Below are 20,916 nucleotides of genomic sequence, written 5' to 3'. Positions count from 1 at the left end.
GTCCTGGAGCACGGACAGGCACTGCCACAGCCCAATGAAATGCAGAAAAAAGAGGATGTCCATCTCTTCAGGCAAAGAATCACGTCTTTATTTCATCATGCAGACACAGAGAATGACATGACCAGCACTACGCGTTTCAGGTGAAAACACTCACCCTTAATCATGAACATCAGGATCATGATTAAGGGTGAGTGTTTTCACCTGAAACGCGTAGTGCTGGTCATGTCATTCTCTGTGTCTGCATGATGAAATAAAGACGTGATTCTTTGCCTGAAGAGCTGGACATCCTCTTTTTTCTGCCTATACTGGTACTGAATACCCTAAAAATGTCCTAAATTTTTTTTTTGAAAACGTGTTGCCTATCAATTCCTTTAGGCTGTGTGCTCATAATGGGTATTTGGTGAGTTTTTGACGCTGTATATCTTCACTCTTTCAAAATCGCAACTTTTTATGGTTCTAGCAAATTGGATGGGATTTATAGAAATCTCATACCTTCTGTGTTTATTTGTTACTCAGTGTAAAGTGTCCCGCTGTGTACATATGAAATCCCCAACATGTGAATTTCTCCTGCGGGTATCCTGAGTTTTATGTGCAGAATTTCCCCATAGACTTGTATTAGATGCAGAAAATCTGTAGGTAAAAGACTCACGTGCGTTTTTAGTAAATTTCCATATTGGAAACGCATGAAAAACGCATGTAATTCGAACATGACGTCCCCAAACCATACCTTTTTATCCTTGGTTGTTGTTTTTTTTAGGAAAACATGACAATTTGAAATAAGTCTAATAGGACATCTCATAAATAGTGATGAGCAAATAGTAACTATTCATGTTCGGATAATGTACCGAATACCGAGTAAAGTCTTGTCAAAAGCCAACTATTAGGAACTATCAAATTCAAAACAGCTTTATTTAAAACATGACATACTAACAAGAGACAAAAACTGCAGCATCAAAAACACGTTGACCAAAAAAAACACATTAAAAAACTAATCTCATTTAGTTAATAGTGCAATATAGGTAATACTGCAACAAAAAAAGCCCACTAAATATTCATTGTGGGAATGTAGCCTTAAAGGGGGTATTCCCCTCTCCAAGATCCTATCCCAATATGTGGTATTTGTAATAAAAATAATATTAGCAAATAACTCCAATTATAATTGTAGTATAGTTCTCCTGATTCACTATATTGCTTTCCTCATGTACAGGGCATTGCAGGATCTTAGGTATCCATGGTTATGACCACACGTATAGTTAGTTAGTTACTTGTGGTCGTAACCATGGATACCTAAGGTCCTGCACATGAGGTAATCGATACAGTGAATCAGAAGAACTATACTACAATTATAATTGGAGTTATTTGCTAATATTATTATTATTATTACTACACCTACTACATAGGGGATAGGATCTTGGAGATGGGAATAACCCTTTAAGTTTACATCCTAGGAGACATTGCTTCCGATCCATACAATTTCAAATAGCAAATTTTAATAGATGTTTCTGATTTGCTAAAAGGGAAAATAAGGTTCTGTTGGAATTTTTAAATGCTTATAATCTCAGTAATAGATATCATGTTGAATATGAATGTTTAGGTTAATACACCTGATTTATAGGAATTTAGTGGCCCAGGCGACACTGTATATTTGCTCCTATTGTAAATGGTAATGTTTTGTCCTTAGGCACTTAAATATACTTTGACAATATAAAATATTGTGTTGATGTATTCTTTTCTAGATTTTTTTAACCCTTCCCAGTGTGGTAGAATTACAGCTATGCAGACTCGTATTAACAATGACAACACTAGACAACCAGTAGAGATGAACCAGTACAACTGGGAGGTGATGAACACCTACTGTACCTTATGTCATACAGATATGTGTAAAGTTTCCTCTTTAGACAATGCCTGTGTGACTGCCATATAAGCATGTTCACCACCCAGACCATACAATGTATATATGTCTACAAGGAGGGACAGAACCATTACCATTTATGACTCCTGATGCACATTATTAATAATGGATATTTACAGCCATGCAATCCAGAATTTCAGTCCATCTGCTGGAGTATTTAGCCATGGCATAGCTTCTCCGCTGTCTAGAGGATTATTTCTATGCTTCAGTCTGTGGAGTGCAGACCTTTGGCTTAGCATGTTTAGTACGAATGTCAGACTCAATTGATTTACCTTTTACAGCAAAACCATGTGGATCCTGAATGTGGAAGTTCTGCGGCCAGCTGAACTGTCCCGATCCGCTGTGGGTTGCATGTATGACTTGCATGTTGATACTGTTACATTCATGCCCCATGAACATCATTTCACTGTATAATTTTTTCTTTCTGCTACTACTTGTAGTCAGCTGTTGCATTATTGCCTTCCTGCTGGGCTTGATCTTTGTTCAGCGCTCCGGAAATTATTTCGTCACCATGTTTGATGATTACTCCGCCACACTACCACTCACCATTGTGGTCATCCTGGAAAACATTGCTGTAGCTTGGGTGTATGGCACAAAGAAGTAAGAATCCTTCCTCTTCATGTTTGTCAGACGCCCCCATCCCCCCATTCTTCCATACCGAACCTTCTATCTTCAAGTAGGTTCTTTCTGACCTGCAGAACACACATAAAAAAGCAACAAAGCAGAAAAAAAATGTTTTGTTTTTTTTTTAATTAGCACTGTATATGCTTTATGTATAATCTGGCTCCAACATGAAAGCTAAAAATCATTGCTAAAATCTACTTCCCCATTGTGGCATAAAATTTTAATCAAAGGGATAGTCCAGGACTAAGATATTAATGACCTATTTTAGGCTGAGGTCCATGTCCTGTAATCATCCATTAGAACGGATCCTGCAGAGATGTGTTGACAAAATAATGTCTCTGAGCCGTTTTTTTTTTTGTAACATTGGAGTCTAGGGAGGACAGACCAGTTAATGCATTGCTATTTATCTTCCATTTGAAACGGATAGTTTAAGAAAAATATGGATCTGTTACAAATGTAAGAAAAACAGATGGCCATATAGCAATCAGTTAACGGATCCGTTCTCCATTGACTCCAATGTTAAAAAGACGCATCCGGCAGACATCAGTTGTAAAACAACAGACAAAAATGTTGCGTTTGCAGAACGTTTCTCCCAACGGATCTCTTCAAGATCCATTCTAATGCATGATTACAGGTTATGTGAACCCAGCCTTAAAAGGAACTTGTCAAAAACTTTTACTCCTTCTCCCCAAAACCATTAATATGATTGTGTAGCTCTGTAAAAGATAAATCAGACAATCCCTGTATGACTCTGAAGTACTGCTCCAGAAACAAAAAATTACGCTTTGAAATTGTCCCTGGAATGCATTGGGGCGTGACAATGCACTTCTAGCTTCTCAGCATCATTCTGTATTTCCTACTAGCAGAACCCTCCCATGGCTGATTGACAGGTCATTTGTTTTGGTGCATGGCTACTTATCTGTCAATCAGGGCTACATACATCCTTTAATAAGGCAAGTCAGCCAAAACACAAATATATTTTGAATGTAGAGAAAGGATTGCCAACTTTGGGGCTTGACAATGCCCTTCGAACTTCTCAGCCCCACGCTATATCTCCTACCTAGCAGGAACCTTCCCTGGCTGATTGACAGATAAGTGGCTGTGTACCAAATCAAACAACCTGTCAATCAGCCAGGGGAGGGTGCTACTAGATAAAAATACAGTGTGATGATAAGAAGCATTGTCAAACTTAATTGCAAACTGTTATATGACCTCCAAAGTGATGCAGCAAGTGATGAAGCTGGAGCAGCACTTTGGGGACCTATTGACTGGCTTATCTTTTAAAAGGGCTACAAAATCATGTTAATGCTTTAGGGAAGGGGGTTCTGGCAGGTTGCCTTTAACTTGCTAGTAAGTTCAATAGGAGTAGAGCTGCAGTACCAGAGAATGACCTCTACATAGTGTAGAGCAGAACACCACATCTCCTTACACTATTTTTCTCCAGCCATTGTGAACCTGCTGACAGCTGATTGGTGGAGGTGCCAAGACCCCATCGATCTAAAGTTACTGTCTTAAGCAAAGGCCTTCAGTATCTTAGTCCTGGAAAACGCCTTCAAGACATAAATTATGATTGACATAAATCTATTTTAACATACGTATATAAAGGATTCGTGTGTGAATGCTGAATAACATCGGCAGCCATTCGTAATTTTACAGAACTGTCTTGAAGAAGAACCCAGCCATGTGTTGTGCCCTCCTCTGTCTTTATTCAACTGCGTAAATCTTGTTTGAAAAAGTAATTTTTAGTTTTCAGTTTTGTACCTTTAGTTAACTATATAGATGGCGCACACTGGAGTTTTGTTGTTTTTTTTTTTAAACTATTGAAAAGGAAAATTATTGCATTACCCATAGCAATTTGGAATCTTGATCACATTTCTAGGTCATATAGAAAAGGAAAGGGGTGCCTGGGGTTCAAGAGCCGCGTTGTCAGGTTGTCCGCTTCCTGAGAAGGGCAATAACATTTATATTGGTATCCCAAGAAATCGCAGAACTATAAGCTATAAATGTCTGTCAGGGCAGTTTGACTTTTTAGAGATCCGACCTTGAAGGTAAACACTTTTAGCATTTTGCAACTCCTATATACCATAATGGAGAATGAAGAGAGCAGCCATAAATATCTCAAATCGATATACACTGTTAAAAAAACCTACTCGGTAAAGCTCTGTTGAATTTTCTTTTTATTTTACTAGAATTGGCTTAGGCTCTGGGAGGAAAAACTCATAATTAATGTGACTCTAGGGTCCCATTTACTCAACATCGGCAAAAATAAATTTCCTTTTGGGTACTGGCAGACCCATATATGTGGGCATACTTTTATTCTGTATATAGGTAATCCTTAATTAGAGGTCTAAAATGGTAACTGTTTTGCCTGGAATGCTCCTTTCCAGTTTGTAAAGGGAATCTGTCATCAGGTTTATGCTTGCCAGTGTGATGGTAGCATAAAATAAGGACAGGGAGCCTGCTTCCAGTGATGTGACATCTACTGGGCTCCTTGCTGTAATTTTCTGAAAAGCACTGTTTATCTGCTGCAGGTCTGCTAGTCTTCTCAATGATGAGCTCTCTCAAACCCTGCCTGCACTATTGATTGACAGCTTTCTGTCTGCACTGTATATAGACAGAAGTCGACTAATCAGTGGAGAGGGGCCTAGATGAATATCTAACACTACATTGCAGGAGCACACCATGGAGAACATATATAATTAGCAATATGTGAGAATTTATTACTTAGCTTTTAATAATATTCATAAAGGAGCATATGTCGATTGGTACAAAAACATAATAGAAGGCACACACATGGAAAAAAGGAAGAAAAACACAACAAAAACAATAGATTATTGTCAACTTTCTTACCCCTTTTTCAGAATACCTCCTTTTTAGACAATAAGGAAGTTTTTTGTTGTGTTTTTTTCCTTTTTTTCTAAGTGTGTGTCATCTATTATGTGTTTTTTTTTATACCAATAGACATATACCGGTACTCCTTTTATGAATATAATTAAAAGCTCAGTTATAAATTTTCACATATTGACAATTATATATATTTAACTAGTGAGTCTTAATTGAAGAGGGTCGATCACTAGACCTGTTTTTGCTAATAATCATCATTGAGAAGACTAGCAGAGCTGCAACAAACACAACTACGGCAGGAATCCCAACAAGTGATCATTGTTCAATTTTCAGGTGGTAGTTTTTAGCATTTGTGCTGCCTCGCAGTGCTCACATGACAGTCAGCCACACAACCCTGCGTCACAATAGTGACAGCTGTGTGCTACTTCTCTCCATTAATCTTCTTTCTGGCATATAAAATACTCAGACACTAACAGCGGGCACTCGCATGCATCTGAACTGATATCTATAATCAGTTTTTCAGTTCAGAAACAAATCGCATTGTTGAAAACTATGGGTGGGGGTTGCACAGAATAGCATCGTATGACACGGGTTATCTATGAAATCACCAGATTTTCCTTTGCAGTAGTTTTTTATGGTACATTAATTTGTTTCCTGTTCAAAATCCATTAAACCACCTAAACCTAAAACCACCATGTACAAACTTTCTACTTATAAATATGTCCATTATGTGATATATGTTGTGTTTATATGTTTTGTCTCTGTCAATAGTGAGGCTTACTCTTCTGGAAAATAGAATTTCTCTGTGTGCATTTTCAGATTCATGCAGGAGCTCACGGAGATGCTTGGCTTCCGTCCATACAGTTACTACTTTTATTCATGGAAGTATGTTTCCCCAATTTTTATGGCGATTCTGCTGTCGGCTAGTGTAATTCAACTAGCTTTCAGCCCACCCGGATACAGTGCTTGGATCAAAGAGCTGGTAAGAATTATTGCGGACTTCAGTTTACTGATAGGTGTTTTGTTATACAAAGTAAAAGAAGGAAAAATTAGGTACAGTAGAGATAAGAACATAGACTGGAGAGAAGCAAGAAAGCCCGATATTATTTGTAGGAAGTAGATATTTGTGGTATGTATGTGTCCCTAGAGATCAACCAAGTTTTTTCACAAATCTGGGTCTGGCTGTGAGATAACTATCTGCAGCAGGTGCCACCCCCCTACTGGCCTCTCTGCAGTAGGACACAGGCTGTACCACAAGGTTCTTGGTTATGAAACCACTGCCAAACATATGATGCTGCGTGTAAATTTGGAGCTGTATACATGTTTGCCTAAACAAATGTAGTATGATATGACACTAATTTGCGATAATGGGAAATCATGTAATGTAAGGTCAGGCTGAGACGTTAAAACTAGAAGACACACCTTGTTTCTTTATCTGACATTGAGCATACAATGTTAAATTTTCGAATATCATTTATTACTTGCTATTGTTGATGGGCGGACCCGGACTGTAAAAGTTTGGATCCGCACGGTTTCAAAAGAACCCTGGCACCGAACCTGGAGTTATCAGGGAACTCCGTCTAAGGCTGGACTCACACAAACGAATGGCATCTGATGCGAGAGCATCAGATGCGATATGCTAATGACCCCCGGCTCAGGCACTGCTGCGAGCGTGAGCCGAGTGTCATGCGACTGTGACCCGATCTTGCAATCGGGTCACAGCTGTGAAGCTGAGGGTGGGCACAGCAGAGGAGAGGGAGGGGTTAATCTCCCCATCTCCTCCATTGTCAGCCTGTGCATATATCGCACTGCACTGAGATAACATCTGAGTGCAGTCTGATGTTTCTCTCGCACCCATCTTCTTGAATGGGTGCAAGTGATACGGCTCTTGCAGAAAATCCCAGCATGCTGCGACTTTTCTCGCATCCAGAACCTGGATGCCTGAAAAGCTGTCCAACTGCTCTCCCTCATTGACTAACATTGGTCAGAGTGCAATGCGAGATTTTCTCGCATTGCACTCGTCCGTTTTTCACGCTCGTGTGAGCGTGCCCTAAAGATCCATATCTGGCAGCTCCGGTAATAAAAAAAAAGAAGAAAACAAAAAGAAAAATATAGAAAAAAAGGGGAATGCAGGCACGCCATACTTACTGAGTTTCCCGCAGGGCTGTAATGCTACTTCCAGGGCTGCTCATTATCCTTCATACATATTCACAGCTTCCCCCACCCACTGGCAGTCCCCGCATCTCTAATTGAAGTCAGGCGCGGCCCCACCCTTTGTGACAGCATGTCCGACTGCTTTCAATCGGAGATGCTGTGTGTGTGTTTATATTGGTTTAAAAATAAATAAATAAAAAAAATTATAAAAATAACTCTACACCAAATTTCAGTACCACATTTGCACCTCCTGGCAGAAAACCGCAATTAAACAGCATCAAAACAGTTTTTGTGCATTTTTTGGCCAAGAGATGCAGATTTGGTGCTGAAATGTTTACACCATATTCCTGCACCCAATCTACACCTCCTGGCAAAAATCTGCATAACTAACCCATCAAAACCATTTTATGTGTTTTTTTGCCAAGAGGTGTAGATTGGGTGCACGAATATAGTGTATAAATTTCAGCACCAAATCTGCATCTCTTCGCAATAAAAAATAGAGGTTTTCTGCCAGGAGATGCAGGTCTGTGAACTCAGTGACCTCACGTCTGACGTCAACCAATCAGAGACACGGGGACTACCGGTGGGTGGGGAAAGCAGTGCATATGCATGAAGGATAACTAGTTGCCCCGTAAGTAGCCTTACAGCCACGCTGATAATGGTAAGTATAAAGTGCTTGCTCCAATCCCTCTATCCCTTCGAACACCATTGTTAAGCGCCTGGTTTGGGTCCCCATAGACTTATATGGGGACCAGTGTCTGACTAGATATCCGGGATCAATGCCGGGCCCGAACCATTTTTTTTTTAAACCTAGTTGGACCTGCCAATCCCAGGTATTTGTGAGTCCCCCCATCACCACTTGCTATCCATGAATGAGAGGGTTCATTGTTTATAAGGGTATCTTTGTTCTAAGATTATGTAGCGCCCCTGAGACTGGTCACTACAGGGTATTGTATTTTATTTATTTTATAATGTCCTTCCATCCTGGGCGGGAAGAGGTTAAAATCTGGTAAGTTTTATTTTTGCATCACACAGCTTCCAAACACAGACAGCAGGTGCCTCACACAGAGACAAACGGAATTTCCGGTGACCATAACAGCGGGCTGGAACATTCCTCAGGTAGGAGCATGTGCGGGAGTGAGTTACAGAACAGACATTAAGTTTCACTTTACCTCAGAACGACTTGAGGGATCAGAGTGGATGCACAGTGTGCAGCTCCCGTAGGGAGCTTCCTTAGGGAGGCAGAGCAGCAGAACAAAAAGGTCCAGACCGATGCCTAAACCCTTCCCTCACCTTGGACCGGGCTGGTGGATGGCTGAGGACCCCTAAGCTGAGAGAGCGGATCCAGATGGGTACTGGATGCCGCCAGTTAGGAGGTTCCCAGTCCATTAGCCGGCAGAGACCTGGAATGGGAGAGGAGAGCCACACGAGAGCACAAAAGGAGGGAGCCCACAGACTGCCCTACCAGACTTCGACCTCTGCCCTGCCTGGGATCGATAGGAGCTCATTACAGTAAGGATTTGCATCCTAGGTGCAACACAAAGACCAGTGAGTAAAAGATCTGAAACCCGCAAACCAGTGACTCTGACTATGTTTGTCATCGCCTGGAGCTCCGGCGATTCCCAGTTGCCCGTTCTCCCTCTCGGGGGCTGCTCCGCCTGTGGGGAGCGATATCATCCCGGCTGCACCCAACATCTTCCCGAGCAAGGCACCCTGCAGCGGCAGCATTATCCCTGGCTGCACACCACAGGTGGTGTAGTCGACCTCATCCGTTCCACTCTTGGAGGATGAAAGGTCGGAGGAAGGGTCCAGCGGAGGAGGCCGGGACCCCAGTCACCACGGTAACTGGTAACTGCTTCTCCAGGAACAATACTTGCTTGCCCCTTTTACTGTACACCACAGGGCCACGGAACCGGGTCAGGCCACTACTTCTGCAAACCACTGGCCTGTCGACAGGTATGCCAGGTTAGGATTGAAGTTCCTATCTTGGGCTGCATGGGAAGTCATAATTACATCACAATTCTCTGTCATCAGTATTACTTTTATGTTCTTGCACTGCTGCTTGCATGAAAATATTACTACAAATTTCCAGTAAAATTACATATTCACAGAGGAAGAGGAGTTAAACTCTATTGCCATCTATTGGAAGTAATAATCGTAAATGTCAATATTGGCACATGACTTAGGATAAAAGCCGAACCAGAATCTCTATCTGCAGACATGTGTTTCACGGTGTTGCCTCTCCTGAGTGCAAAGCAAGAGATCTGATTTGGCTGAATGTCTATTAGACTCCAGTAATCTGGGGAAAACATTTCTATTCTTTTGTCCTACGATTCACAATAATGTTGCTGTCCCCGAAATAACGGCAAGAGGCATCACATTTTGTTTTTTGGCTGGAGTTGCATGTAGTAATAATTGCTGCCTCTATAGTGTTTGCTTTCTTTTTTTATGGCTGTCAATTGTCTCTGGGATTTAATTTCAAAATACCATTTTTCTTTTTCAGGCTGCAGAACAATATCTGTTGTATCCTACATGGGCTCTGTCTTTACTTATTTGTCTTATAATACTCGCAATCCTACCAGTGCCTCTTATCTTCATTCTTTGGCAATTTCAATTAATACCTGATGGCTCCAACAGATTATCTGTGTCATACAAGAAAGGCCGCATGATGAAAGATATCTCCAATTTAGAAGATAATGACGAAACTCGCTTTATCCTGAGTAAAGTGCCTAGTGAGACCCCATCTCCGATGCCATCCCACCGCACATACTTGGGCCCGGAAAATGCTTCTCCTTTGGATTTGGGTGGAGGATCAAATGGGCGGTATGGAAGTGGATACCTAATGGCAACTACTCCAGAATCAGAATCGTGATCCTACTCTATGGCATATCCTACCATATTGTCAAATGCAATTAAACATTATGTTTTGTAAATTATAGCACTTTCTAAAACACTTCCCTGCAAAAGCCAGACGAAGCAATGGATTGCTTGTGTCCGAAAGCAGACGAGGATGTTTCATCCCAATGCATCTCCACTACATCAGAAAATGTCATCCGTACTGTGGTGTTCTCCAAATCATGGACTTCAGGCAAATTTACTTCTGTTTTTGTGAATTTATCTATCCAGCTACAAATATACATATGTCTGAGAAGCTAGCGGGTGTATAGCACATTACACAGGTATGATACATTATCATTCCATCCGGTAAATTATTGGAAGCGTTTGTACATGACTACCAAGCACACCTGCGGGTCCAGATAACCTATATAATTTATTAGCACAACCAATATAGAATCTATTTAGGTCTAAATAACATAATACATGAAGAAAAAAAGAACTATTATTTTTATATACTTTGGAGCAAATCAATTTTAAGAAGTTTTCCAAATTCCAGCCATAGTGCGTAAAAGGAAACCATTAAATTCCTATTTATTTTTCTCCTATTTATTCTTAGGTTTAATATTTCAGATGCATCTTTAAAATGAAGTCTTTGAAACGAAACACATATATTACAAATATATTTTATTTATTATTATGCTGGATTATATAGCACCTCTTATTCCACAGACATTATCATCACTAGTGATCATAGCAATATTGCAGCACTAGATGTATTCTGAGTTTTCCTGTGAGCCCAGCATGCTGCTTTAGTTATATGTCTCTCTATGGAGTAAGGCCTCATTCAGATGTCAGTGTTTCATGTATGTCTTCTATTTCTATTCTGCTTCACAGATGGAAACAACAAAACATATTGATTTATCTAGATTAGAGTGTGAGCTTCATGCGCAGAAGTACCAGCACTTACATGCCTTGGCTGCTATCAGTTAGGGTATTAATGGTTATCTGAGGTATGTTGTGCCACACTGAATGTACTTGGATGCAAAATCATCAAGATCCACTGCTGGCAGCTCCCTTCAGATTACTGACCAATTACGTCTTAGATTTGCTCTATAGGAGACAAGTCTGGATAAGCCGCAGGCCATGGTAGCACATTTAGGCCACTAAGGCTGCCCACAGTAGCATGAGCAACACATAGCCTGGCGTTACCATGTTGAGAAAGTGGATCTTGATGATTTGTGTACTCCAGTGCATTCAGCATGGCAGAACATTCCTCCGAGAACTATTAATAACCTCATTGATAGCAGCCAAGGCATGTACATGTGTGTATTTCTGCACTTGGCGCTCATACGCGATGCTGAATAAATCAAGATGTTTTGAAAATGTTTCCATATTTTCATCATTTGCATATCATTAACATGTCTATGATCCTGTGATTTCTACAGTTAGAAGAATTTTCCTTCTTGATGTTGCAATCCCAATGTATATAAGAAAACGGATGCTGCATTGGTAAAAATTGACACATGGGCTGAAAATTGAAAAAAAAAACTGGTCAAGCACATTGATGAAAAATTTCTTTTTCATTTTTTTATTTATTTTTTTAAATGTCTCTACATCTGAATAAGGTTTTACTATGGCGTTAACGTTTAGCTTCCGTCTTTCCTTTAGGACTCATGGCATTACATTGGCATTAGACTGTACTGGGGCACTTAATACATAGCCATAGGCACTCCATGTGCCACTGTATGCTTTTCTACTTCTTCACACAGTAGGGAACGCAGAGAAGCAATCTCTTGGCAAATTCTTTAAAAGTCCTCATAGTTTTTTACTTTTTAAATTTGGGCAATTATTTCTAGATGAAAGTTTTCTTTAAAGGAACTCTCCAGTCAAAACGGACACTGTGTTCTGCGAGTGGAGAACCTTTGGGTTCTGCATAACATGGGGATTAAAGGTAATATATATATATATATATATATATATCTGTGCCGCCTTGCACGACCCCCTCAACCGTAACCGGGGTAATAGTTCTTTCAAAGCAATTGTTATTGAAAGACCAAATTGGCCTAAAAACAGATCTGGCACAAATTTCAAGTATCCTGCATGAGACACGCACAAACACACACACACACACACACACACACGTATATATATATATATATATATATATATATATATATATATATATATAGTAATGTTTTCTAGTTTTGTGTTGTTGTTTTTCTTCTTGTACATATGCACTTTAACTTGATGGACATATTATAACTCAGGGTCCTTACATTTTTGGTTGCCCATATAAATTACACACTGTGGAATGGAAAAGTATGATAAATCAGTATTTATAGTGCTTTTTGTTTCTTCTTATAAAAAGAACCTGTGAGCTCTCTTGATATGTCTGTTTTAGTGAATATGAACATTTAATCTTATCATCCAGCATTGAACCATCCATCTATTTTTCCTCCTGGAAATACGGTATATAAATAAATTGCCAACTAGGTATTAGTATTCCTCTTGTTAATAGGTTGTGTCTGTACAGTCTAAGGGGGGCTTTACACGTTGCGACATCGCTTCTGAAATATCGTTGGGATCACATCGTTAGTGACGCACATCCGGCGCCGGTAGCGACATCGCAACGTGTAAATCCTAGGTGCGACGATAAACGATCGCAAAAGCGTCGAAAATCAGTGATCTGTGTAGCGTCATTCATTTCCATAATGTCGGGTCGACCGCAGGTACGATGTTGTTTGTCGTTCCTGCAGCTCCACACATCGCTGTGTGTAAACCCGCAGGAGCGACAAACATCTCCTTACCTGCGTCCCGACGGCAATGCGGAAGGAAGGAGGTGGGCGGAATGTTATGTCCCGCTCATCTCCGCCCCTCAGCTTCTATTGGCCGGCCGCTTAGTGACATCGCGGTGACGTCGTGGTGACGCCGAACGCACCTCCCCCTTGAAGGAGGGATTATTCGGCAGTCACAGCGACGTTGCCAAGCAGGTATGTGCGTGTGAAGCTGCCGTGATAATGTTCACTACGGCAGCAATCACCACATATCACATGTACGACGGGGGCGGGTACTATCGCGCTCGGCATCTCTAGCCGATGCTAGCGATGTCGCAAGGTGTAAAGCCCGCCTTAGGCCAGGCACATGTTCAACATGTGGTCGTGGGTTCTTCTAACCTCTATAGCTCATATGCATATACATGTATCCTAAATCAAATGATTCATATATGATGCTGCTTGGTTAGGATTAGCCATGTTCAGATAAGATTTGAAGTTGCCGGTTTTATTATCCGCAAAATTATTCTTGGTAAATTTCATATCCGATTTTTTTGTTCTGGGGTCTCTCCAGACCCAAGAGCATCATAAATGTACTATGGAAAACAATAAAACAAGTTCTTATAGACTTCATTCTTCACCGTTACCAGTCCGGTCCTCGTCACATCTTCTGATCCCTGCCACACTGGCTGAAATTCCCGGTACTCTCTCACAGTGATCTGGTGCTTTCAGCTCTGATGAAGACCAGTAGGGTTCTGCGTAAGCACACAAAAGGTCACGACATTCACCATGACCTTACGTGCGCATGCATAGATTCGACTTGGTTCAGTGTGAGAGGCCTGGGGACTGGATGGGTAATGGTGAGGACCTGATGGGCCAAAAGGTGAGCGGTAAGGTGAATATGGATATTTCTACTTGTTTTTTAACCTTTTTATGGCCATTTATAATTCAGAAAAATTACAGCTTTTATCCACCACTTTGCTGGAACTGCACAGAAGTGAATTACAAAAAAAATCTGCATTTGGACAAATAAGGATTTTTATAAAAGTCAAGTAGAATTCAAATCAACTTGAATTTATTCACTCATCTCTAGTTAGGGTAGAGATATATGAAATCGTTGGTCAGGGTATGCATAGATTAGGCTGTTAGGTCAGGATAGACATATATGAAGCTGTTATTTAGGGATTAATAGATGTATCTGAGGGTGTTGGGTCAGGATAGACATGTATGAGGCTGTTGGGTCAGAATAGGCATATATAAGGCTGTTGGGTCAGGATAGATCAATATGATGCTGTTGGGTCAGGATAGACAATTATGATGCTGTTGGATAAAGATAGGCATTTATGAGGCTGTTGGATCAGGATAGGCATAGATGAGTCTGTTGGGTCAGGATAGACATATGAGGCTGTTGGGTCAGGATAGACAAATATGACGGTGTTGGGTCAGGATAAACAATTATGATGCTGTTGGATCAAGATAGGCATTTATGAGGCTGTTGGATCAGGATAGAGATATATGTGGCTGTTGGTTCAGGATAGACAAATATGAGGCTGTTGAGTCAGGTTAGACATATATAAGGCTGTTGGGTCAGGATAGAAATATATGATTGCTTTTGGGTCAGGATAGACATATATAAGAGGCTGTTGGATCCGGATAGGCATATATGAGGCTGTTGGGTCCGAATAGGCATATATGAGGCTTTTGGGTCAGCATTGGTATATATGAGGCTGTTTCATCATGATAGGTATATATAAGGCTGTTGGGTCAGGATAGACATATATTAAGTTGTTGGGTCAGGATAGATATATATGAGGTTGTTGGGTTAGGAACATTAGACATACAGTCTGTCTTAGGAAATTGAATGTCGGACATGTGAAACCAGCCTAGTATCATTAACACTACATAGATTAGCATGTGTAAGGAAACCCTCTACTAGCAAAAGAGAATATCAACACCTAGTTCCCAGATGATTCATACAGATTCAGGGGGAATAAAAGAGAGATGGATCAAACTGAGTTCCAAGTAAAATAGCTCTTCAATTGTTTTTTTTATTTGTTTTTTTTTTATTTTATATCCTAAATGTGGAAAACAAGTATTTCGTAAAGCAGACGTCTCTGGAGCTGAAAGGTGCTTATTTATAAGTCAGTTTATGGCTATACTTTGTGGAATATAGCGTGTGTTGTTTTTTTAGTCGTTCTTGATGTTACCAGCAGCGCAAGGACAGATATCCTGGCAGCTGAGCATTGTGAATCTCACCTACTGTCTGCAGTACATTCTTAACATATATTTATTTTACGGTCAGGCAGAAGAAATTACTTTACATCTGACCTTCAACCTCGAGATTGGTACCAAATGTTAATATCTGTAAACAGAATATTTTCCTATTCTAATAATGAAGCCGCTAGGACTTCAAATTAGTAAAACTGCATACTCTGAATTAAATGTATAATGACTATATATTGTTACATTGTATATTATATTGTACATGTCTGTGTAAATTTTGTCTCTCTAGTAACCTGTGAATTAATTTGTATATATTGCTGTATACTGTACATTAGCTTTACTTTTCCGGTGAGTTGGACGTGACCGTAGCTTCTACAGAACTGCTTGTTGCCTTGTGGCATTTACTATGTGTATACAGTTGGATGCTAGCGCTAGGGCTAGTTAACACTGTGTGTTATGGTTAGAATAATCTATGTGCCTGTATATTTTAGAGCCATGTAGAATGTATCCCTCTTTGGAAGCAAAAGAGAGGCAGAATGCACATATCAATTGGATGAAGCCTGCTCCAAACCTTATTATAGATAATATCCAGCCACATCCTTGCCACCTGATCTCCTGCAAACTCCGGCAATTAATAGCCTGGGAGAAAGCCAGTCCTATGTAATGGGCCAATTAGAGGCATTTCTAGAGCTCGGTATAATGCCTCATCAGTCTCGGAGGGCAGCTCAGACGATATCTAATCTGCCCTAAAAATACAAAGGTTTAAAATAGCACACGAAAAAAAAGAAGCACAAAGGAAACTGGATGAGATGCTTTCCTTCCCGACAAAAAGCACATTGTTTTGTAAATTCACCATTCCATAGAATGCCACTGTCACCCCCACTGTGCCCAGCTGTAAGGTAGACCGGGTACCATAATTATAGCATAATGTACGACGTTGGCTTTGTAAATAAAAAGAGACAAAAATACATATAGCAATAAATATAATAGACTGATGTTAAAATAGGTGAAGATTATATAGAAACTAGATTCACCAGCACTTTCGGCTGCTGCACATTTGATTACTGTTATATACTGCAGTAATAATCATTATAATCAAGTACTGTTACAATTAATCACAAGATGATAGTACGATAAAGACATCTGTTCAAGCAGTGAAACTGTTGTCGAGCAATAATAGGAGAAACGTATAATGGTTACCATCACCAACTGGACTAACGTTTATGTGGACTTATGTTCAGACTTCCATATACCTTAAATGGTCGTCCAGGATTTTAAAAGCAGAAAAATTAAAATATAACCCTCAATATTTACCTATTCACAACTCCACCACCAAGTGTCAATGCTTCCTGATGTTCTTTGTTTATTTCCATGCAATGATGGCATTATGTACATTCACATGACCGCTGCAGCCAGTCATTAGTCTTAAAAGTCTTATGTCATACAGTTGAAACCAGACGTTTACATACACTATCTAAAAAGACGCATATCCATGTTTTTCTCACCATCTGACATGAAATCAGAATAAACCTTTCCTGTTTTAGGCCAATTAGAATTTCCAACATTATTTATATTTGCCAAATGCCAGAATAATGAGAGAGAAAGAGAGAGAGAGAGGGGGGGGGGGGAGGAATGTTTTAAGACATTTTTATTACTTTCTTCAAAGTCAAAAGTTTACATACACTGAGTACTATGTCTTTAAACAATATGGGACAGCCTATATGGTGATGTCATGTCTTTGGAAGCTTCTGATAGGTTTATTGGCAACATCTGAGTTAATTAGAGACACACCTGCGGATATATTTTAATGCACACCTGAAACACACTGCTTCTTTCTGTAGCATCATTGGAAAGTCAAAAGAATTCAGCCAAGATCTCAGGAAGAGATGTACTTGGCAGTATCACCACTGGGGACAGTAATTAAATGTACATGATATCATCAATGCCGGAAAGTAAATCAAGGCCGGTAAGGACCAAAGGAGCTTTAGACTGGACTGTACCTGAAAGTATTAGTTATTTGTTTTATTTCAGAAGTTGTCTTGCTTTTCTTTCCCCTTGAAAAAAACATCTCATTAGCAGCATACATGCGTCACTCAGCCTTTCCTCCTTTCTGAAATGTTGGGCCCGGTTCATCAAAGCTTTTATGTCATTATTCTGAAAGAAGAATCTTGGAAAAATCACATAAATTTGGCGCAACTGGAGGCTGCACTGAAATTATGTGACTTTTGTCATTGTCATGTCCAATAACATGGCGACCACTGCTCATCAAATTCATGAGAAGTGGCTGCGTTGGCATGGAGCGTATAGACGTGCGTGACATGTGCAGTGCTCCTGATTCACTAAGAGGCTTACTATATTTCTATCTGATGAAGAAACTTGTTCAACTCTGAAACACGTGGCTTAAGAAAACTGCTCATTTGTTCATCATCTCCATTGGGTATCTTCTTGTCCATCGGACAGATTTATATCACTTTCTACTAATCCATGAAGAGGCCTATGACTCCTCAGGCACGTTTGACTGCAATGTCCGTCTTGATGTATTGGGCCCATTATCTGATGAGTAACTCTAGATTGGTAAGATGCTATTAAGAAGCTTTTATCATTGTAGAGATGCCTGCGTGTAATATGGAGGTAAAATATTGATGGGACTTAGACTGGGGTTATCCTAATTAATCTAAATAGGGTTATCTTATGTTATAGTTCCGCTATTAAGAGAGTTGCATAAATAGTACCGAAGGCATTAATATTGCAGATGGATCATCAATGTTTTTCAATGTGACAACCCACTTCCAACTGAATTCTACTTTCAAAGAACTGATGCGTCTTTCCATTAGGGGCCTTCTATTTTTACAGCAACATGAGCGGCATGGGTGTAGAACATGGCAAATTGTTAGATCTGTCTTTCGTCTTCTGTCAATCTCAGTCTGGAAAATAAAAGCAGCGACTGACACTGCAAAATGGGGAACTGATTTGAACTAGCTTTATAAATCTCCTACTGTATCTTTTTATTCACTATTCTCATTGTTTTATCTGATAATGGATTATGGTAATTGCAGAAGGTATTAGGAATTCCTCACATAATAAGTGCAGAATGTTTCCCAATAGCACTTCTCAAGGATGATTAATTCCATGTCAGATAAGTTTTACCTAATGCTTGACCTGTCGCCACGTTTGGATTGTGCCCCAACTATGGCAGCATATCAGCTGTGTAGGATTTCAGCATCTATGGTCTCTGGCTGCCCGTGATAATGGTAGACACACTAATGGTTACAAAACCATAAGCATTGAGACTATGGCCCCATTCCACCAAGATCAAGGTATTTTGTACACCAGTCTTGATGAAGTGTGTGCCGGTGTAAGATATACCAAATTCTTTAGGAGGCGTGTGCCTCTTAGTGAATTCACCACGTCATTCAGTTGCCGTATGCCAGCGCAAGAAATGTTTTCCAGTTTGGGACTGGAGTATATTTCTTTGAGAATTTACACTGTTTTTTTTGGCAAAAATTATGATGAATTTATAGGACATGCTTGGCCAAGCCCCTTCAAAAAGTTGGCAGTCTGGGCTGGGACGGGTGTAAAAATACCAGAAATCAAACATTTTTGTGCAGTGATGCAGTGAAACATTTTGTGACACTTCAGGCAGGTTTACACCGAAAAAAACAAAAACTTTGATAAATTGGGGCCATGGTGTTCACCTGCCAAGCAATGAAATGACCAAGTAACTGTACTATTGAGCTCTTTAGAATCTTGTAAGCTAATGTAATAACTAATTGGGGCTATTTCTATGTATGGATACATGATATTACCACAAAACATGTTTAGTCGTAGAAAATGAAGACTAACATCGAGCAAAACCCTAAAAAAATTCACCATGAATAAAACTATTGATATGAAATGATGTCTAGAAGAACTAGAATGAAGGGGCGCATTAGCAATAATTTCATAGTTTATGTCTTCAAGATTAATATAGGTAAATATATATCTGAGAAAAACTGTAACGAATGCACAATATATAATCCTTAGCACAATGGAAGCACACTGTTTATACGTTATTTCTGTAGATTAGATGCACATACATATACGAGAGCGTTGTATCATAATAATATATGATAGAGGACTACGTCTTCACTCCAGATGCTGTATTCCAACTCTTGTCATTTAAGGCTGGTCACATATTACCTACCTCTAATACTGTGAGGAATATTGTGGATGCTGACTTGGATTGGGACAAAAAATATTGCTGGCACATGTCCAACCTTTTTATATGGTGTCATGGGCAAGTCCTACGAGGTTTCAGTGTAATGAAATGGCAGGCCCAGTTTCAATAAGAGGGAAATTTGCTTCATGTTGTATATGTATATTATGCAGAATCTTAACACCCAATGTGGTATATATATTAACAAGTCTCCTGCACTGAGAAATAGCTACACCTTGTGGCTAAGACATATTGTGATCGTTGAGGAGTGTATTTGACATTATGTTGTGTCACTCCCTAATGAAGCATATTACATGTATCTGTTGTCAGATACAACTTCTGCTCATTGTGTGTAATAGATGACGTCTACGAGTGTTCTCCAGTGCTCTGTTAGTGTGGACATCAAAGTGTGTAACAAATCATACTGTACTCATGTACATGGAATAAACTCTGATCTTACAAGAATTGTGCTTCTTGAGTCATTATTGTTTCATAAATTAATATTGTGTCTATCGCTAGTGTATATAGCATCTGGGCAGGCGACATCATCACTATGGCGGTACTTCCTGCAAGGACTAGGTGCAAATTGAGTCATCTGTTCAGCAGAAACCGTTTAGTTCCTGCTACAGAGTGGAAGGCTGGGAGTGATTGGTAGATACAATCATGGCCAATAGTGTTGGCACCCTTGATATTGTTCGGGAAAATGAAGTATTTCTCCCAGAGAATTAATGCAATTACACATTTTATTATACACTAATTTATTTCCTTTGCATGTATTGGAACAGCTTAAAAATATAGAGGGGAAAAAAGGCAAATTGGATATAATTTCACACGAAACCCCAAAAATGGGCTGGACAAAATTGTTGGCACCCTCAACTTAATATTTAGTTGTACACTCTTTGGAATAAATAACTGCAATCAATTGTTTCCTATAACCATCAACAACAAGATCAACAAGGAGCGTGCGAGGTGCTGAAGTAAAGTGAGGCGATTGAAGATAAGTGTGGCATAGTTTTAACACAATCTCATAGTGGTGATAACTGTAACTGTTTAATTTCATTAGGGAATTGTTTGCCTGTGTTTTTCTGTGGTACTGTGAAAAAGCAAAAAAAAAAAAAAAAGTGTGTCTAGTGATTTAATCAGTAGTATTAGCCACACCTGTTTCTAGAAGCTTCTAGCAGCTTCTGGTAGTCCTTGTAGAACTATATAAGCCAGCCAGAGCAAGCGAGCTGCTGAAGTAAAGTGAGGCGATTGAAGATAAGTGTGGCATAGTTTTAACACATTCTCATAGTTTGACACAAGAACATAGTTTGAATTTATCCTTATACGTTTCCCGTTGTTTGTTTTTCTACTTT

At 39.7% G+C, this 20,916-nt stretch overlaps 1 protein-coding gene across 2 annotated transcripts in view; it reads left to right on the top strand.

Annotated features, from left to right (window-relative positions):
* SLC6A17 (solute carrier family 6 member 17) overlaps positions 1–20,026 on the top strand; it is a 121,454-nt gene extending 101,428 nt beyond the window's left edge. For both annotated transcript variants that reach the window (XM_075335742.1, XM_075335741.1), the window contains exons 10-12: positions 2,353–2,512; positions 6,200–6,362; positions 10,038–20,026. In XM_075335742.1, the coding sequence (XP_075191857.1) occupies positions 2,353–2,512; positions 6,200–6,362; positions 10,038–10,406 (692 nt within the window). In that variant the 3' untranslated portion in view covers positions 10,407–20,026. The remainder of the gene's footprint in view (positions 1–2,352; positions 2,513–6,199; positions 6,363–10,037) is intronic.
* The last annotated feature ends 890 nt before the right edge of the window (positions 20,027–20,916 follow it).

The sequence above is a fragment of the Anomaloglossus baeobatrachus genome, chromosome 2 (genome assembly GCF_048569485.1).
Source record: "Anomaloglossus baeobatrachus isolate aAnoBae1 chromosome 2, aAnoBae1.hap1, whole genome shotgun sequence".
NCBI classification, from domain to species: domain Eukaryota; kingdom Metazoa; phylum Chordata; class Amphibia; order Anura; family Aromobatidae; genus Anomaloglossus; species Anomaloglossus baeobatrachus.
Note: the sequence above shows the minus strand (reverse complement) of the source record. Positions and strands in the feature narration are given on the sequence as shown.